At 34.4% G+C, this 19,692-nt stretch overlaps 2 protein-coding genes across 2 annotated transcripts; one reads left to right on the top strand and one right to left on the bottom strand.

The window, feature by feature from the left end:
- Window positions 1–2,165: 2,165 nt before the first annotated feature.
- On the top strand, window positions 2,166–8,424 carry LOC130968930 (protein CHROMATIN REMODELING 8). Its single transcript, XM_057894438.1, has 7 exons — window positions 2,166–2,521; window positions 2,948–3,487; window positions 3,912–4,305; window positions 4,655–5,525; window positions 5,857–6,466; window positions 6,775–7,242; window positions 7,402–8,424. The coding sequence occupies exons 1-7, from the start codon at window positions 2,432–2,434 to the stop codon at window positions 8,080–8,082; spliced, it is 3,654 nt and encodes a 1,217-aa protein (XP_057750421.1). The 5' UTR covers window positions 2,166–2,431; the 3' UTR covers window positions 8,083–8,424.
- Window positions 8,425–14,585: 6,161 nt separating this feature from the next.
- On the bottom strand, window positions 14,586–18,080 carry LOC130969452 (uncharacterized protein At1g03900). Its single transcript, XM_057895183.1, has 3 exons — window positions 17,145–18,080; window positions 15,545–15,838; window positions 14,586–15,055 (listed from the first exon to the last, which is right to left on the bottom strand). The coding sequence occupies exons 1-3, from the start codon at window positions 17,631–17,633 to the stop codon at window positions 14,993–14,995; spliced, it is 846 nt and encodes a 281-aa protein (XP_057751166.1). The 5' UTR covers window positions 17,634–18,080; the 3' UTR covers window positions 14,586–14,992.
- Between the last annotated feature and the right edge of the window lie 1,612 nt (window positions 18,081–19,692).

Here is a 19,692-nt window from a genome sequence, read left to right on the forward strand (position 1 = left end):
AGTGATTTGACCGAGCATATGGTAAAAAAATATCAAGTTGTGTCAGTGCAATTTGTGTATCACTGTAGTAGTTCATCACTTTCTCCTTTTCATTCGGAATTTCAGTTGGTTCAGCCTCAGCATCTTTACCGTCATCAGGGTTAACTTAATTGATAGAGATTCATCGTTGGATCTCTAATAGTAGAATCCTCATAACTTTTAACATTAGCTTGCATCATACCATTATTAGAATCTTCGACATTTGACTCTTCTTGACTAACTTCATGTGGCGTATTTAAATCAACTATCGTTCTTCTAATATTTCTCCTAACCACTCCATTTAAAGGGATATTATCAACAATATCCACAGAAGTTCCTCCACCCAAGTCAACTAGAAAAATAAATAATTCTAACCGATGGATATTTGTCCAACGGTTATGTCAGACCCTAATAAGACGTTTGTCTTCGTTATCACGTAACTGATACCTAATTTACATAAACATAAAATTTTATCAAAACCGTCATCAAGAAAAAAAATAACAAAATAATAATAACAATTGTAATCTATGATATACCATTTGTAAAATAAAGTGTTATCTACTGTAGACGGATATTTGTAGTTAGGGGTGGCAAAGCGGGCCGGCCCGCCCCGCCCCACCTAGACCTGCCCTATAAACGGGGCGGACCGCCCCGCCCCGCCAACTAAAATGGGTTCAAAATGCTAACCCGCCCCACTTTATGGCGGATTGGCGGGTTGGCGGGCTAGCCCGCTTGACTCTTTTTTTTTGAAAAATAAAATTCATTAAAATTAACTAAAAATAATAATTAAAAAATCAAATACAAATAAAATATAGGCAAATTATAATATAATTTTTTATTATTTTTTTTAATTTTTAACTTTAATAAAATTGTTCAAAATAATATTTGTCAATAGAATCATCTTTATTTTAAAAAATAAGTCACAAAATTTGAGCATATATACGAAATTGTAAAATAAAATAAATAAAGTTAATAACTAAAAGAAGAATAAAAACAAAAAATGAAAAAAAAGTGTTTAAAAATTCTATAATTATTAATTTTATAATAGTAATCACTCTTTTATTTAAGTAAAAAATAAATAAATAAAAAGTCTTTGGTCCGGCGGACCGGCCCGTCCCGCCCCGCCAATTTGGCGGGTTTTTTAAATTTGGCGGACTCCAAATCCTAACCCGACCCGTCTTTTTTAAGGGGTTTAGCGGATCAGCCCAACGGGCTCGACCCGTTTTGCCATCCCTATTTGTAGTAAATTTTTTCACTCTTTTCATGTGTTGTTGATCAATGGTATACAATATCAAATTCTTTATTACTGTAAGACTTTTGACTTCAGGTGGCATATATATAAATACTGATTTAGTAAAATTAAACATGATAGATCCCTCTTCATCACATACTATTTCACTGTCATAATTAATGGATAACAATAAAATTTAAGACATTGCATAAAGTAAGCAAAAGATCAAAGTAAAAAAAAGAAAGATGAGTTACTAGTAATGATTTTAGTTTCCAATTGATCTCGATGAGATTTTATTAAAAAATCTATTTGAAATCGCCGAAGAGGCGACGAACTTCACATATTACATAAAATTTGTCGAGGAAAGCGACAAACTTGCCTGTAATGCTACAAAAAAAATCGAAAATTAAAGTTAGAATTTTTTTTGGAAATAAATATTTTTTTTATTTTATAACAAAAAAAATATTCTTTTGTTAAGACTTAGTAATTGTTTGGGCGTCATTATTTTGATAAAAAAAATATTTTTTAATAAAAAAAAATCTTTTTTATTTTTTAGTGTGTTTGACAAATTTTTAGTAGTAAAAATAAAAACATTAGAAAAATAAATGTTTTTTAAAAAACTGTAATTTATATCTTTTTAAAAAAAAATTTTTTAAAAAAAAAATATCTTTTATATAATAAATAAATAAAAAAATATTTTATATTATTATACTCAAATATAATTAATAAATAAAAAAATCTTTTTATATTAGATATCCAAATATAAAATTATTTTTATTTTTTTATAAAATTTAAAAAAAAAAAGATGACTCAAATTTTTTTTAAAAAGCTCACGTAAACAAATTCTTAAAAATAAGCGACAATTAGCATTATAAAACGACCGTAGGTCAATCTTCTTGAGCAAGAAGCAAAGCGAATTGCAAAGACGTGGCACTAAGCCGAATACAAAATGCGCGAACCACAAACATAAACCCAGACGACGCTGCTGCTTGCTGGGGGAAAAAAACCGGGAAAACCTTCTTCCATTTCACTTTACCGGTTCTGGTGAAAAGCGGAACAAAAAATTGAATTCGAATTCGAAAATTCAAACCTAAAATCGAATGCAGTAAATTTTTTTTTTCGTTACTGAAAATGATGAATGTAATCTATTACGGAAGCTAGGTTTTGGCGATTAGCAATTAGATGGAGGAAGAGCAGGATCGAATTCTGCTCAACAGTTTGGGCGTTAAGTCGGCGAATCCCGAAGACATCGAACGCCACGTCTTAGAAAAGGTGTGTGCGTATTAATCTGGTTTTAATTTTAATTTAATTTAATATACTTTTGAAATTGTATGATCATGTTTTCCGGTTTTGAAATTGGTGTTGAATGCTGTTGAACTCTGCTGAAATTTCTAAGCATTGATGTGATATCATTGTAATATTTGTTTGTGATGCTGTGCACAAATGATTTTAATACTTTCAAAACCATGAAATTTGAATGTGCTGAATTGTGTGTGTTTACTTGTAGTTTTACTTGAGCTTGACGATGAATACTAAAATGTCTAACCATATATTGAAATTTGTAAGCATATCTTTGATATTGGATATCAGTATGTGTTAGACGTGTTCACTAGTATTCCTGTGTAGAATTTTTTATTTTTTATTTTTTATTTTAATTTTGAGACATAAAAGTTGAACTTGGAGAGTGTGAAATTGTAGGCGACTGCTGTTCCCGAAGCTGAAGGGAGTGTGAAGGAAGAAGATTCTAGTGTATCTGGAAATGTTGATCCATCATCTGCTACTAAAGCAGAGCTTAATCAGAAACTGAGGGCAGTGAGATTTGAAATAGATGCAGTAGCGTCTACCATTCAGCAATTGAGAAGTGATGAGAATGATGGAGAGTGTGGTGGTGTTGGCGAGGACAGCCAGGAGAAAGGAGTTGCTGAAGGTGGTTCCTCCAATGATTCAAACCTTCAGTGTGTTCTTGCTGCTGATAGGCTACAGAGCCTGAAGAAAACAAAGGCTCAACTAGAGGAAAAGCTTTCGGAGTTCTGTAAGGATGATGTTTCCAAAAATAGTGACCAGGAAAAATTGATATTTGATTTAGTTAAGCAAGATAGAAGACCAAAGAAGAAATTAAAAAAAGAAGATAAAAGGCCACAGAAAAGCTCGGGGAAGCGGCAAAGGATAGTCTCCTTTAATGATGATGCTGATTTTGATGCTGTTTTGGATGCAGCCTCTGCAGGTTTTGTTGAAACAGTGAGTTGCTTTTTGATAATAACAGTTTCAATATTTCTTATTATGATATTAGTCATATGATAAAGTATTGTTTTGGTCCTAACTTTTGGGTTGAAAATCAAAATGGTCCTTAAGCTCTTTTTGTTGTTCAAAATTATCCCAAAAGTTTACACAATAGTTCGTAAATATTTCATTTCTAATGATGCTATCATCTTTCTCTCATAATTTCATACCTTTTCTTCATCTTCTTTCTTCTCTCTTTCTCTAACCCTAAACACCACCACCTCCACCATCATCAACAAAACCAGCTTCTCTACCCCTAAACCTGCTTTATTCATATCTTAAGTAAATGCATTTGATGTTCTGAAATGCTAAACAAATTTGCTGAGGTATAGTTGGTTGAGATAGATATAGAATATCTGATTTTCTACTGCTGATACCATAGGAGAGAGATGAGTTGGTGAGAAAAGGGGTTCTAACCCCTTTTCATAAGTTGAAGGGCTTTGAGCGCCGATTTCAACAATCTGCAGCATCAAGTAGCCATAATGCATCTGAGCAAGAAAATACTGGTGATCTTGCTTCTGAAAGTGTTGAAAGGGCTGCTAGATCAATATCCGAGGCAGCAAGAGCTCGCCCAACCACCAAGCTGCTTGAATATGATGCCATTCCAAAGCTTGATGCCCCCACCTTTCCATTTCAAAGGCTCAGGAAACCACTTAAATTACGAGACAAAGAGGAAGAGGAGAATAAAGATTCCAAGAGGAAAAGGAGGCGGCCTTTGCCTGGCAGGAAATGGACAAGGCGTGTTTCTTGTGAGGATATGCAACATGGAGATAGTGGTAAGTTCAAGTTTTAATGTTCTCAATGCAAAAGTTGGTCTAGTTATTATAAATCTTGATGACAAGAAAAATTGATCAATGAATTATTGTTAGGTGAGATTGTATTTGGATATGGTATATACATGATCGTCATTGACTTATATTTCCAATTTCCCTAGATTCTTACTTCATTTATTTAATAATAAAATGGTTACTTCTAAAGACTGGAAAATGCATGTCGGCCCTTTATTGGTGTGGAAGAAAGTCAGCCTGGGATGTACCATAGGCCTTGTTTTCATTAGTGTTATGTACACTTGTATTTATATTTATATGTTCATATTTGATATTTAATCTGTTGAACATTGTGCAGAAAATGCAAATGGTCACTTGGATACTTCTAGTTGTGAAATTTTGGAAGCTCAAGATGTTGAACTTGCCGATCATGAATCTTCTTATATAACATTAGAAGGTGGACTAAAAATCCCTGATAACATCTTTGATGCACTGTTTGACTATCAGAAGGTTGGTGTTCAATGGCTGTGGGAATTGCATTGCCAAAGAGCTGGTGGAATTATTGGTGATGAGATGGGCCTTGGTAAAACTGTCCAGGTCTTATCTTTTCTTGGTGCATTGCATTTTAGTGGCATGTACAAGCCCAGCATTATTATCTGTCCTGTTACACTTTTGAGACAGTGGAAAAGGGAAGCTAAAAAGTGGTACCCGAAATTTCATGTAGAGCTTTTACATGATTCTGTTCAGGATTCTTCTCCTAGAAAGAAGCAAGCAAATTCTGATGAATCGGACTATGAGAGTGATATTTCAAACTACAGTGATGATGAAAGAAGTGTACCATCTAGAAACACAAGAAAGTGGAAATCCCTGATAAATCGTGTTTTGAGATCAGAATCTGGTTTACTTATCACCACTTACGAGCAAATCAGAATATTGGGGGACCAGTTGCTTGACATTGAATGGGGTTATGCTGTTCTTGATGAAGGACATAGAATAAGAAATCCTAATGCTGAAGTCACCCTTGTTTGTAAACAGCTACAAACTGTGCACCGCATTATAATGACTGGTGCACCTATTCAGAACAAGCTGTCAGAACTCTGGTCATTGTTTGATTTTGTTTTTCCTGGAAAATTGGGTGTGTTGCCTGTATTTGAAGCAGAATTTGCAGTTCCTATTGCCGTTGGTGGTTATGCAAATGCTTCACCATTACAAGTATCCACAGCATACAGGTCGCTCAATATTCCCTTTCCTATTGTGTTAATGGGGAAATTTATTTGGTAACCCATTTTTCTCTCCTGTTATTAAACTGGAATTGCTTTTCCAGGAATTTGAAAATGTTATTTCCCCAAAATAATCGTTGGTTAACTATCTATTTTTTATTAGTTATATGTTAACAACAGATTCACTAATATTGGCCATATCATGTACTGGAACATGAAGCAGTGAACTTTTGAACTAGATTAACGGCCTTTTCATCTACAGTACCGATGTTTACTTAGTGAGCTATGCAGTATGTTAGCTTCCAGGACAGGAGTTTGAATTTAATTGTTTCATTGACAGGTGTGCTGTGGTGCTGCGTGATTTAATCATGCCTTATCTTCTTCGACGCATGAAGGCTGATGTGAATGCGCAGCTTCCAAATAAAACTGAGCATGTCCTATTCTGCAGCCTCACATCAGAGCAAATATCTGCTTATAGAGCATTTTTGGCAAGTTCGGAAGTGGAGCAAATATTGGATGGACACAAGAATTCTCTTTCTGGAATTGATGTGATGCGCAAGATATGCAATCACCCTGACCTACTTGAAAGAGATCATGCCTCAGGTAATCCAGATTATGGAAATCCAGAACGTAGTGGGAAAATGAAGATTGTAGCTCAAGTGCTCAATGCTTGGAAGGAACAAGGTCACCGTGTTCTTCTTTTTACTCAAACCCAACAAATGCTCGACATTCTTGAGAATTTTTTATCTACTTCTGGTCATATGTATCGGAGAATGGATGGTCTCACTCCCGTAAAACAGAGAATGGCTTTAATAGACGAATTTAATGCCTCAAATGATATATTTATTTTTATTCTAACAACCAGAGTTGGGGGTTTGGGGACAAATCTTACTGGTGCAAACAGGGTGATAATCTTTGACCCTGATTGGAATCCTTCAAATGATATGCAGGTAACTTTGTATGCACATCCTTTTTGGTTTTGGAATTGTTGAAAAATTACTGATAAGCTTTGCTTAACCACATTCAGTTAGCAAGTTTATTATAAAACATGCGACAAAGAGTCCCTAAGCATGTTTGGGGCAGAGTGGGTGAGGGAAAACATCCAGACAATTTTTTTCTTTTGCTATTTTAGATTTATATTTTATAATATATTCTTGGTTGTGAAATTGTTTTAGTTTCATTGTCATGAGATATAATGCTCTGGTTTCAAAATTAAATAATTTGATGTTATTTAATAGATAACTGTTTCTTTTAAAAGGCCAGAGAGCGTGCTTGGCGTATTGGTCAGAAACGGGATGTAACAGTGTATAGGTTGATCACACGAGGAACTATCGAGGAGAAAGTTTATCACCGTCAGATTTACAAACATTTTCTTACCAATAAAATACTCAAGAACCCACAGCAGAAAAGGTTCTTTAAAGCCCGGGATATGAAAGATCTTTTCACATTGAATGTGGATGGAGAAACTGGGTCTACTGAAACATCAAATATTTTCGGCCAAATATCTGAAGAAGTAAATATGGTTGGGACACACACAAACAACCAGGAGAATAATAAATTTAGCAAGACTACTGAACCGGTTTCTGAAGATGTTGCAGCTCATAATGATGACCAATCACAGAGCGGATCTCCGAATGGAAAGGGCAAAGGGAAAGCGGAACATGGTGACGGGGTTGATGAGGAAACAAATATATTGAAGAGTCTTTTTGGTGCCAATGGGATACATGTAAGTTTTTTTCATTGTGTACAACCAATTTATCATGCATATAAGTGTATTTGATTACATTATTGGAAAACTACATTCTGCTGAATGAGTAAATATTTACTATTTAATAATTAAAGATAACTATGAAACAAACAACTAATCATATATATTGACTTGCAGAGTGCCTTGAACCATGATATGATCATGAATGCCAATGATGAGGAGAAACTGAGGCTTCAGGAGGAAGCATCCAAGGTTGCACAAAGAGCTGCAGAAGCTTTACGTCAATCACGAATGCTCCGAAGCCACGACAGCGTCTCTGTTCCTACATGGACAGGAAGGTCTGGAGCTGCTGGTGCACCAGCATCTGTTAAGCGGAAATTTGGTTCAACTGTGAATACCCAGTTGATAAAAAATAACAAAGCATCTGATGGATCGCCCAACAATGGAACTAAAAAATTGAATGGATTTGCTGCTGGAGCGACGTCCGGGAAGGCATTATCTTCTGCTGAACTTTTGGCAAGAATTCGAGTTAACCAAGATAATGCCATTGGTGCTGGCCTCGAACATCAATTTGGTACAAGCTCAAGTTCAATTAATCAAGCAAGATCTACAGATGTCAGATCTTCTAGAGCTTCTGAAAATATATCTGGCGCGCAACCTGAAGTATTAATTCGTCAGATATGTACATTTCTACAACAGCATGGCGGCAGTTCCAGTTCAGCCAGCATAGTTCAGTATTTCAAGGACAGAATACCCTCCAAAGATCTTGCTTTATTCAAGAATCTGTTAAAGGAAATAGCTACTCTGCATAAAGGGCCTAGTGGATCGAATTGGGTTCTGAAGCCAGACTACCAATAATTAGCTACTATGCCAATACTTGAATGCCAAAAGTGTACAAAACTCAAAACTGGTCATTTTGGTAGAAAGCATTCAATGTGGTCTTGCAACGGCTTACTTTAGTACTTCATTGTCAAGTTTTTTTGGGATGGTGAATGGTGAATAGCTGTTTCTCCCTTTGGCTGGTTCTCAGCCTAATTTTGTAAACTAATCAGGGACAAAATAGGTAACCTTTTTTTCTTTTTGGTGCTAAGAAGAAGGCATCCTTTTATTGTAGAGAAAGTGATTTTGTAAAGCCCCTTGCTTACTCTTCAACAAAAAAAAATGTGATTACACTAACGCTCTTTGTTGCCAACAAAAGAATTCTCTGATTACTGTTATTTTCTTTTCGGTCTTTTTTTTCTCTACAGAATTTCATTGATTAAAGGTTCAGTTTGTACATATCAATTTATCAGCTAAATCTAAGTAGGCAAGTCTTGAAGGGAAAAACTTGTGTGTCATGTGACTAAAACTTTGAGTAAAACTTTAACTCGCCTCCTAACAATTTTACAAATTTTCATTCTGTTCTTCTTCGTCATCTGAAAAATAACATTGCGATTTTTCACGATAACGATGTCAAACATTATGCCCTCTTTATTAATGTTTCTGTCTAGAGCTAATGGATCTTGCTTATGTGTACTATTAACTCAACACGTGTTAAGTAACTATTTAAGTCTAATTTGGGTAAACAACTTAATTAAGTTCCTTTTGAAAAAAGAGCTTAAACAATAACAAACAATAACAACAAAGTCTTGTCTAACTAAGCGGGGTCGGCTACATGAATCAAATGATACCATTGAGCTCTATCATGTATCATGTCTACAAAGAGACTGTTTCCATGTAAATCTCGTTTGACTACCTCATTGATTGTCTTTCTAGTTCTTCCTCTGCCTTTCACCCCTTGTTCATCTTTCATCTCATCCACCCTCCTGACTGGGTGATCTGTCGATTTTCTTCTCACATGTCCAAACCACCTGAGACGCAATTCTACTATCTTTTCTACAATAGGTGCTACTTCAACTCTCTCTTATATATTCGTTCCTTATTCTATCCAATCGCAGATGACCACTCATCCATCTCAGCATCTTCATCTTTGCCACACTTGACTTATGTTCGTGCTCCCTTTTGGCCGCCTAACACTCTGTCCCATATAATTCGTCTTGCTACGGCTAATGCGTAAACCATACACTTCTAGAGTTTCTCTTCATAAATCTAACTTCTTATTTAGCTCTTCCCTTAACTCTCCCATAAGGATAATATCATCGGCAAAAAGCATGCACCATGGCACAGGCTTTTGGATATGCTCTGTGAGTACTTCCAAGACTAATGTGAAAAGGTATGGACTTAAAGATGATCCCTGGTGTAATTCTATACCAATAGAAAATTTCCTTGTCACACCACCTTAAGTCTTCACACTAATTGTAGCCCCATCATACATGTCTTTAATTGCATGAATATATGTGATCCTTACTCTCTTTCTTTCCAAAACCTTCCATAAGATCTCCTTTGGCACCCTATTGTATGCTTTTTCCAAATCAATAAACACCATATGTAGATCCCTTTTATTACTACGATACGTCTCCATCATCCTTCTTAACAGGTAAATCACTTCAGTTGTGGATCTGCCTGGCATAAAACCAAATTGGTTATCTGTTATTTGTGTCTTTTGTCTCAACCTCCGTTCTATCTCCCTTTCTCAAAACTTCATGGTATGGCTCATGAGTTTAAACAATAAATACTTATATTAAAAGTAGCTTATAAAAAAGTTATTTTGTATTTAATTTTTTAGTTCTAAAAATGCTCATTTTAAAAGAATGGTGATAAAAAAATTTATTATAAGAGAAATAATTTTTTTAACTTTTTCATAAGTATTTAAATAGCTTTTTAGAAAGTTACAACTTGATTTTGAAAATTATACCAAATATTAATGCCATAACTTTTCATAAGTTAAAAATTAAAAAAAAAATTACTCATGAACCTATCCAAATTGGCCTTAAAGGGAGAAATCGTTCTCTAGTGACTTAGCAGAATATTACCATTTTGCACATCTCAAAATGCTTTACCTCTTCTTCTTCCTTTCGTTGTTCATCCCACCACAATCATACCTCTTCACTCCACCCCAAATGACACTACCTCACTCCCTCACTTCCATCATCATCATTTAACCTTTACCATTGCACCTCACTAATACCTTTTAGTGTCCTCACAAACTTACTCCCTCCTCCTCCATCATCTACATTTTCTTTCACCATACCTTTCTCATTCCATCTTCATCATGTCTAACTCTGCCTTTCACCCTTCATTCTCGTCCACAATATCACTAATTCTCAACTCTAATAACAACAAAATCATCCGCTGCAACATCAATTTTTTTCTATTTTAAATAAACTAAAACATAGCTCCAAAATTAATGAAATTTGAAAAATTATCAAAATAAAGAGGGACGAATGGGAGAAAGAGAAAGAGAGGAGACGGCAAAAGCTAAGTGAAGTGAGATGTGGATCTAATGAGTATATTGTATTGTTGTAGAGATGAATGAGACCATAAGAATGGACAGGGGGCAAAGGTGAGGAGTAGAGAGAGGTGGGCATGATGAAGGTGGGGTAAATGGTGGCAGTAAAGTAAGGAGAGTGTGGTTCGAGAGAGATGAAGATGATGGAGTAGCGTTGGTAGTGGTAGCAGCGTTGGAGGTAGCAGTAAAGTGCAGTGGCAGAAGAAGAAAGGAAGAAGAAGTAAAACGACAGTATTTTAAGTTAACGGTACACATAGGCAAGATCCGTTAATTTTTCACGGAGACATTAACAGAGGGGACATAATGTCTGACGGAATTAATCGTGAGGGACTGTGATGTCATTTTTTAATCGATGAGGAACGGAATGAAAATTTGTGAAATGGTTAAGAGACGGGTTAGAGTTTTACACCTAAAACTTTCGATATATACCTTACTTGCCAAAAAAGGAAGAATCTTATTGTGAATTTTTGTATTTGAATTCTCTAAAGTTTGAATTTCACTTTAAAGAGTAAAGTGTGATCTCTCACCATTTATTTTATAGGTGGGACCAAAAATAAATATAAGAGAGAAACCATTTAAGGATACAAGATTATACTTTACCCTTTAAAGTATAAATTTAAAATTTAGAGGATCCAAATTCTGAATTTTTATATTTTGTGTTAGTACAATGTGATTTTTGCAGCATTTTACTTGTTTATTTATTTTTCAAATTCCACTCCTATGTTATCTTTCACCTTGCTTTGGAGATTTGAGGTAATATTCAGATTGGTCTTTTAATTTCTTAGCGCTCATCAAAACCGTTTTTCACTTTTGGAAATAACCAAATTGGTCCTTGAATTTACAAATTGTGAATCGCTTTCGTCTCTAATTCAATTGTCGTTAACTCAGTACTGACACAAAGCATTAAAGTTTCATCATAGCATCCCCAACAATAAAGTGACATGATTAAGACTTTAATATGATCAAATACACGTCCTAAATTGATTAATAGGACTCATTTTGGTTAATATTGGTAGACACTAAAATAAATCTAATTAATTAATTTAGGACACATTTGATTATACTAAAATTTTAACCAAATCACCTTACGGATAGTGATGGCAAAACTCCCCGAGACGCGGGGATCCATGCAGGGACTGCTCTGAATAGAGATCTGACTATGAAGAATTTTTCTTGCGGGAATGGGGATGGAGAACAAAATTCTCCTGGGACAGGTGCGGGGACCCGAGCGGAGATCCCCGCCCTGTCCCCGCTAATCCCCGAAATTCATAAATTTACTTAATTTTCCTTAAAAGTTTATTTCTCATATATGTTTTTTAGTCATTTCACATGTCATATATATAGAGAGAGAAACCCAAAATCCTAATCCTCATTTGCATAACTCTTCTTCAATTCATAGATCCCTAGCGTCGTCCATACTCCATCCAACCTCTCTGCAGCCACCCCCTCGCCACTCTCCCGTCTCACCGCATTGTCATCACTCACTGTTCCATCACATTCACCACGTCGTTCTCTATATTTGTGGCGTTCCTTTCCACAATTCTAGCGTCTTGTCCATTCTCCTTTCTACTGCCGCGTCCCCCACCTCGTCCATTGCTCTGTACTCTGATTCGTCATGGCGTCCCCCAATGCGTCATTTTGAAAGAAGTCACCATCTTGTCGTTTAGATTTTTCGTATAAAATCTTACTGTTTTTATATAGGATAGATACTTTCAGCTCTATTCTATGGTAATTAATAATTAGTCAAAACTATCAGAGAGATGGAGAATGGAGTCCCTGCAAAAAATGGGGCACAGCGGAGAACGAGGACGAGGACAGAAAACGAGGACAAGGACAGAAAATAAATCTGTAGGCGAAAATGGGAAGCAGAGAGGCATCTCCTACCCCCGCCCTACCCCATTAATATCCCTACTTACAGTTGAGAATGCCATACTAATACTTTAATGTTTTATACTTTTATGTTAGTATTGCGTTAACAACCGTTGAATTAGGGATGAAGGAGATTCACGATTTATAAATTCATGAACCAATTTGGTCATTCTTAAAAATTAGAAACTATTTGATGAGTACTAAAAATTTCAAAGACTAAACTAGACATACTTCGTATTTCGAAATTTTATATTCTCACTCAGATTGAGTATTACTAGTTTTAAAGTTGAGTCTCAGATTGTTTTATGTTGAATTATAATTGTTTATGATGCAAGATGTGATACTATTTTATTTTAATTTTATTTTATTTTTGAAATTTTAGAGGTTATACTTTGACTAATTTTTTATTTAAATTAAATAAATATAATATTTATCAAAATGTGTAATATATAAATAATTTACTGTTTTAAATATACATACATATCTCAATTACTGTGACAAAAATATCTTTAAAAACACAATCGAATACCGCATATCTGAAATATGGTAGAAATTAAAAAAATATATAATCCAGAAACATCCGAGATATGACACCCCTGGAAGTAGTGCATAAACCGAGTATTAAATATCCAAGATTTGGACATAAAAAGTTTACCCGAAATACATGTATTATTGTAATAACTTAACTATAATATTATGTACTTGTATTATTGTATTCATATGATTAATTAAATATTCGAATTAAAAAAACTAACGATTTAAATTTTTAAATTAAAATTAATAATTTTATTCTAATTTTACCCCTATGGTTGATTGTACTCGTATTATTGATATAGTTAAATTAGTTATCTAATTTAGGGTGATAAAATATTGATTTAATTATCAACCAAACACAATCAATTCATATTAGAGAATTATCAAGAAAAGGAAGCAAAGAATAATCAAAAGAGAAAATTCTTTTTAACATTAAACTTAGGAAGACTATATGCGTACTTTTAAGTTTTGCAAATGGTAAGGGGTTAACTTGTAGATAAAAAGAAAATGAAGAATGAATTTGTTTAGCATTTAGACTATTTTGTCCCTCAAATAGTAATATATTATGATTAGAAATGTTGAAAATGATAGAATATAATGAAAGGATGAAGTTGTTCAATACTAAATTGTGATCGACTTCTATTTAAAACACGTACACACCTACCACTTTTTAATTTGAATATAGAAATTAAAGTGGTGTTGGACTCCTATATGGAGAATACAGGTGCTTCACAGCCATGTGGTGTCAATGGAATAGAACTCTGACCATACGATTTTTCCATCAGTAAAAAAATTGAAAACAACAAACAACTCGGAGGGTCCATTTTTTTTAACTTCCGAAATTCATATTTGCCCAACCACAAGTCGGATCATGCGATTTCTTAAGCAAAATTTTAAAATCAAACAACTCGTATGGTCCGATTTGTATACTCTGAGTTTTTTCAATTTTTTAACACAAATCGGACATTCCGATTTGTATACTCTGAATTTTTTCAACTTTTTAAACACAAATCGGATCTTCCGATTTGTGTACTCCCACAACTTTAAAAAATACAAAAAATTACCATATTAAAGTATATTATTCATTTTACTTCTATATCAAAATTTTTTAGCTACAGACTTACTCTAATAAAGAGGTCAAAAACATCTTTTCATAAAGATATTTGTTTAGTTACACTTAAAAGCGTAACTTCTAGAGAAAAAAAATAATTTAAAGAGAATAATAACAATTTTAAATAAAGATAAAACTTTGATAACATGCAAAAATAAAACCCAATACACTATCATTTAATTGTCTAAATGAAATATCTTCATATGAAGACAATTATAGAATCTCTATTAAATTATCCACCTTACTCTAAAATTGAAAGCTTATAGTTTTTGGTCAGTTGGGGGCGAGTCACGGAGACTCGCGGCCCATATTTGGGCTGAACTTAAGATGGAGCAGACAAGATCATATCTGCATCTCCAAATTTGGATGAGAGTCTCATTGGCACGACATCAATACTCTCTGTTGATGTCGTTATAGGTTTGAGATGGTTGGAAGGGAGAAAACAAAAAGAGTAAAGAGTTCCTTTAAATTTGGAGAGCATTCACTCGCATATATATAAACATATGTTAACAAATTGATGGAGTTGATAATATACGGCATAAAAAATGATATAAGCCAGAAGAAGGAACACTCCCCTGAACACAACCAAAGGTACAACATGGTCAAAAGAAAAGAGTGAGGGGTGGGACTGTAAATTCTTTCATATAGACATCGAAACCTGTTAAAATACAAGCAAAGGATGAACATAAATATATCCAAAGTTTTCATTCTTCGAGGACATTGAATTACTTGGTATTGATGTAATTACTTTTTCAACAGGACACGCTTTTTCTTCAGTTTCTTCCAGATTCTTTTTCTCAAAATAAAGAACCAAAAAAATCTGAGAACAGTGAAAGCCTTGGTTAAAATGCTCATATATATAATCATCAGAATGCTGCCCATCCTGAAGCTGTGGTTGATCCTGAAGCGGTGGTTGAGGGAAGGTTTTTCTGTGATTCAAAATGAGGCACAAATGGTTTATTTTTAGACCACATCAGGGACTAACATTTGCCGCAACATCAAACTGAGATGACCAAGAAATTTGCTTGTTTTATGGTTGATAATAAAAAGGATATAAAATTTCAAGTAAAAAAGTCATGATTCACCAAAGTTGTTATAAACACAGAACTAAAGAACTGCAGTTAGTGTTCTTGTTGTTATAACAACTTGACTGCAAAACTATTATGCCTTAAAACAAAGGAACAAGAATTTTACATGTGGGAGTAGAACATCTAGAATAAAACAATGGCAAGGTGATGGAAATTAATCCTAACCTATGTATTACAACTAGCTAGATGAAAAGCCTGTAATGCCCAAAATTAGAGTTCAGCTAGATAATTTAATCAATCTAAAATAAATGATGTTGCAGTCGGTCAGATGTAAATTCCTTAATTGTTCATGTAAATATCATATAGATAGGAAACAGAGCATTAGCATACCTTCAGTTGAGAAAGATCTGATAGAGAGTCAGTGGAATGTCCCACACTTTCATTGGTTGATTTAGGATCAGAGCTGCGGGTGGTAGAAGCAATCCGAGCAGCAACAGGATCATTAGGAGGAGGTGGAAGAGGAGACCTGATTTTTCCTGCCCCGGTCGGAGGGGGAGCAAGACTCAAGGCTTTTGGCTTTGGCTTTGGTGTTGCAGCATGCCCTCCTGTTAGTCCCGCAGCTGAGAGCATGCCAGTTCCACTAGATGCTTTATGCTTCACATTAATCCTGATGGTTTCCCCTTCCTATAGACCAAAAAGAAAAAAAAAATCCATTCAATCAAATCAGCAAAGATGCAGAGATCTAAATCCCATATATATGTAGGAGAATATGAGATTCAAACAGCACTGTTTAGACTTTAAAGAATTTACAGTAAATTCATCCAGATCTTTCAAAAATTTACAGGCCATGCATCTCAATAACACACTTGATGATAACATCAGATTATGCTTAATTAACTCGAGCTCAACAAGCATATAAAGCAGACAAGTACACAAATATAAATATTATAACAACTGAATTTATCCATACATATATAAATATCAATTCACGTTTCACGATGACATTCTTGACAACAGCTTGAACCAATCAACCAAAACACCTAACTCCCCATATTAAGCTTCAATTGCTCAGAAACTTCAATTTAGAATTCCCAAATTACACGGCTCAACAGTTAGATCAATCCAATAATGCTAACTTCCATTCAATGAACCACAAAAATTACTGAATTACACTTCAATTATTCTTTAGTTATAATTCAAGAATAAGACTCTAGAGATCTAGTCTAGAGGAAAAGAAGATCAACAAAACCATACAAGATATTGTTTACATCTTATTGGTTTAAACTATTAAATATGAATATTCATGTAGAACAATATGAGATTATCTGATCAATCTGACCTATGTAGTTGACACCATGAAGTGGACAAGTTTTAGCTATTCTAGAGATCGATCAAAGCACACAACTTTTCAGTTCATTCCACATCATGGACTTCACTGAATTACGCATTGCAAAACTACATCAATTGCATCCATCAAGGCACATAAAACTTCAGTTGACTTAACCACTTCAACAAATTCACTAAACTACCATAGCAAAACCACAACAATTGGATCAATCAAATAACAAACAAGCTTCTATTCAAATAACGTTAACTCCACCAGCCCTCAATACTTGGACCAACCAATGCACACAAACTCCGATTCATTCAACGACAACACTGAACTATGCTCCACACTCATCAAGCTGACTGATATTCTTAAACAAAGTTCAAACTCGAAAGAAATCTTAATTTCACAACCTCAACAATTAGATCAATCATAGCACACAAACTTCGAATGAACTAACACTAAATTTACCAGCTTCAAACAACTAGATCAACCACTCCAAACTCCGATAAACATCTACCAGTCCAGTGTTTCTATAACAATTTTTTAAAAAATAAAAATATTTTTTTTTCTATTACTTGTTCAAAAAAAAATTGCAACTGAAACTCTCATTACAAACTTTCCCAAACCCTAAAATAAGCTATAATTCAAGCAAACACTCACCTTGAGCCGGTGGTTAACTGCTGGATGAATATCAATTTGCGACTCATCGTCGCCGCCGGCGACTTCCTTTTCCTGTTCTCTGCTAACATACTTATCGTGATCGGAGAGCGCGACGTTGAAATCAAACGCCTCGTTTCGCTCATTGAACCCTAATCCTATGAACGCGTGCTTCCCCCTTCCGTCCTCGATCTTAAGGACGAAGTAGCGTGAGGAATCGAGGCAAGGTTCGACGGAGGTCTCCCGCTGCCCCGGGTAGATGAAGCAGGCGGCGAATAGGTCACCGGAGTTCGGATCCTCGAGGCGGATCTCGCAGCGGTCGCGGCGGGATACGACGCGGATCCGACCTGACCAGATCTTGTCGGACTGGAGCCACTCGCCGCACTTGTAGCCGCCGGCGGAGGCGCGCGGCGGGATCTTGTAGACGGAGACCTCGCGCACCACCAATAGAGTGTGCTCGTAGGCCTCCTCTTCCTCCACCTCAAACGACATCGTTTTGGTGGGAGAAAAAGAGAGAGTAGTGAATTTGAGTTTGAGTTTGAGGTGAATTTAATGTGGATTTGGATTGGATGATGTTATTGGGGTTTGGTGAAGAGGCGTGGGGTTAAAGAAGAGAAGAGTGTTTTGCGTTTCTGTGTTTTTTTTTTTCTTTTTTATAATTTTTGTTAGCTGTGTGAGATTGAGAGGTAAACTGTTTTTGGGAGTAAGAGAGTGAGATGACGATGATGCATAAAACAACAAACAAGACTGCTTTGGAAGCTAACTATCACATTCCTTTTGCCATTTCCGATAACATCTTTTCCTTTTTCATTCTCTTGCTCTTGGCTCAACGCGCTTGTTTCTTTTTACGGTTTTTTTCACTTTTTTTGGGTGAACATTGTTAGAGTCTCCAACAAATATTCCCCCGCTTAGAGTAAACATCCAAACCCGAGCTCTAATAATTATCTCAAAGAACAACGTCCTGATAAAAAAAAAGGGGCTCAATCAGGGCCTGTCCTTTAATGTAATCAAACAATACGAATTCTCTGTTATCTCTATCATTCACTCCTAACAGAAATGGTTTAGGAGACACGTTTAGGTGATAAATTATGACGGAGTAAATGTTATGTTGTTATTCTTAAATTAGTGAAAAATTTATCAATTCTGCTGTACATACAATTTTTTTTGTTAAACTAGTCTAATTAAATTGGTTTAAATTCAACAAAAACTAACCTCAAATTAAAGTACGTATAAACATTCTCTTCCCTCAACTATTGAATAGCGCAAACGTCATTATGAAAAACAGTTCGCTCAAAATTTAAACCAGAATCAAAATTTTTCAAAATTGTAGCAAAAAGTAAAAAAAATTTCAAAGTTAAATTCGAAATCATCTCCAAGAAACACAGAAAGAAAACACAAAAGATTATTGAAGATACTGTTCACTAATCATCTAATTTTCTCACTTTTTTGGTTCTCATTTCGATCGCAAAACACTACATAGTCATAATTCTTTTTATTTAGTGCAATCATTTCGTGTTCTTTCCTTGAAGTACATATTACTTTTTCTCATTATACGCTTTATTTGGTAATAACTGTGTTAGGTAGTATTTATCGTATAATTTAACCTGTATTTACATGTGTTTGAGGAATTTGAATTTGTTTTTATGCATGTTTCATTGAGTTGCATGTGTTTTTGAACTCACATTGTATGATGTAATAAAAAAATAATAATAGTGTATTTTAGTTTGTATTTTGGTGTATTTAGTTTGTCTGTACGTATTGTTGTTGTTCTCTTTATGCTGTAACTAAATAACAGAATATTGTTATTGTGCTTCTAGTATTATTTTGTAATATTTGAGTAATTTATAATTGTTTTTATCCATTTATCAAGAATTTTGTTCATCGATTTATTGTAACAAACTATAGAATTGTATTCTAGTACTTCTGATATCATTTTATGCATGTTTCATTGAGTTACATGTCTTTTTGAATTCACATTATATGATGTAATAAAAAAATAATAACGGTATATTTTAGTTTGTCTTTTGATGTATTTTATTTGTCTTTCGATGTATTTTGATTTGTCTTTTAGTGTATTGAGGTGCATCTGATGTTCTTGTCATCTGTTAACCTTTTTTTATTCTTTACCAAAAAAAAGACAAAAAAATACCAAAATATAATGTAATCATATATATGTTTGAACCTAACTCAATTTATTTTATATAAATATGGTTTATTTATAGGAAAATTATACAGTACATATCTAAATCTATATAGATATACAGATATTTTATTTTTATCACAAAAATGATGACATGTGGTATGAAATGTAATTGACAGAGAACTTAACAATGAATCCTAAAAGTAGCTCAAAAAGCTTGAGCAAGAGCCAATATAAATAATGAGCTTGGACGCTACTTGATAAATGTGCACAATAAGAGTCAATTTTTTTTCTTCTCATAGGAATAATGGTGGAATAATAACGGTAAAATTTGAATACAACCAAAAATAAAAAATTCTGTTGTGAGTCCAGAAAAAATATTGAATTGAACTTTTTGTACTAAAATCAAGT

The sequence above is a fragment of the Arachis stenosperma genome, chromosome 3, assembly GCF_014773155.1.
Source record: "Arachis stenosperma cultivar V10309 chromosome 3, arast.V10309.gnm1.PFL2, whole genome shotgun sequence".
Taxonomy (NCBI): Eukaryota; Viridiplantae; Streptophyta; class Magnoliopsida; order Fabales; family Fabaceae; genus Arachis; species Arachis stenosperma.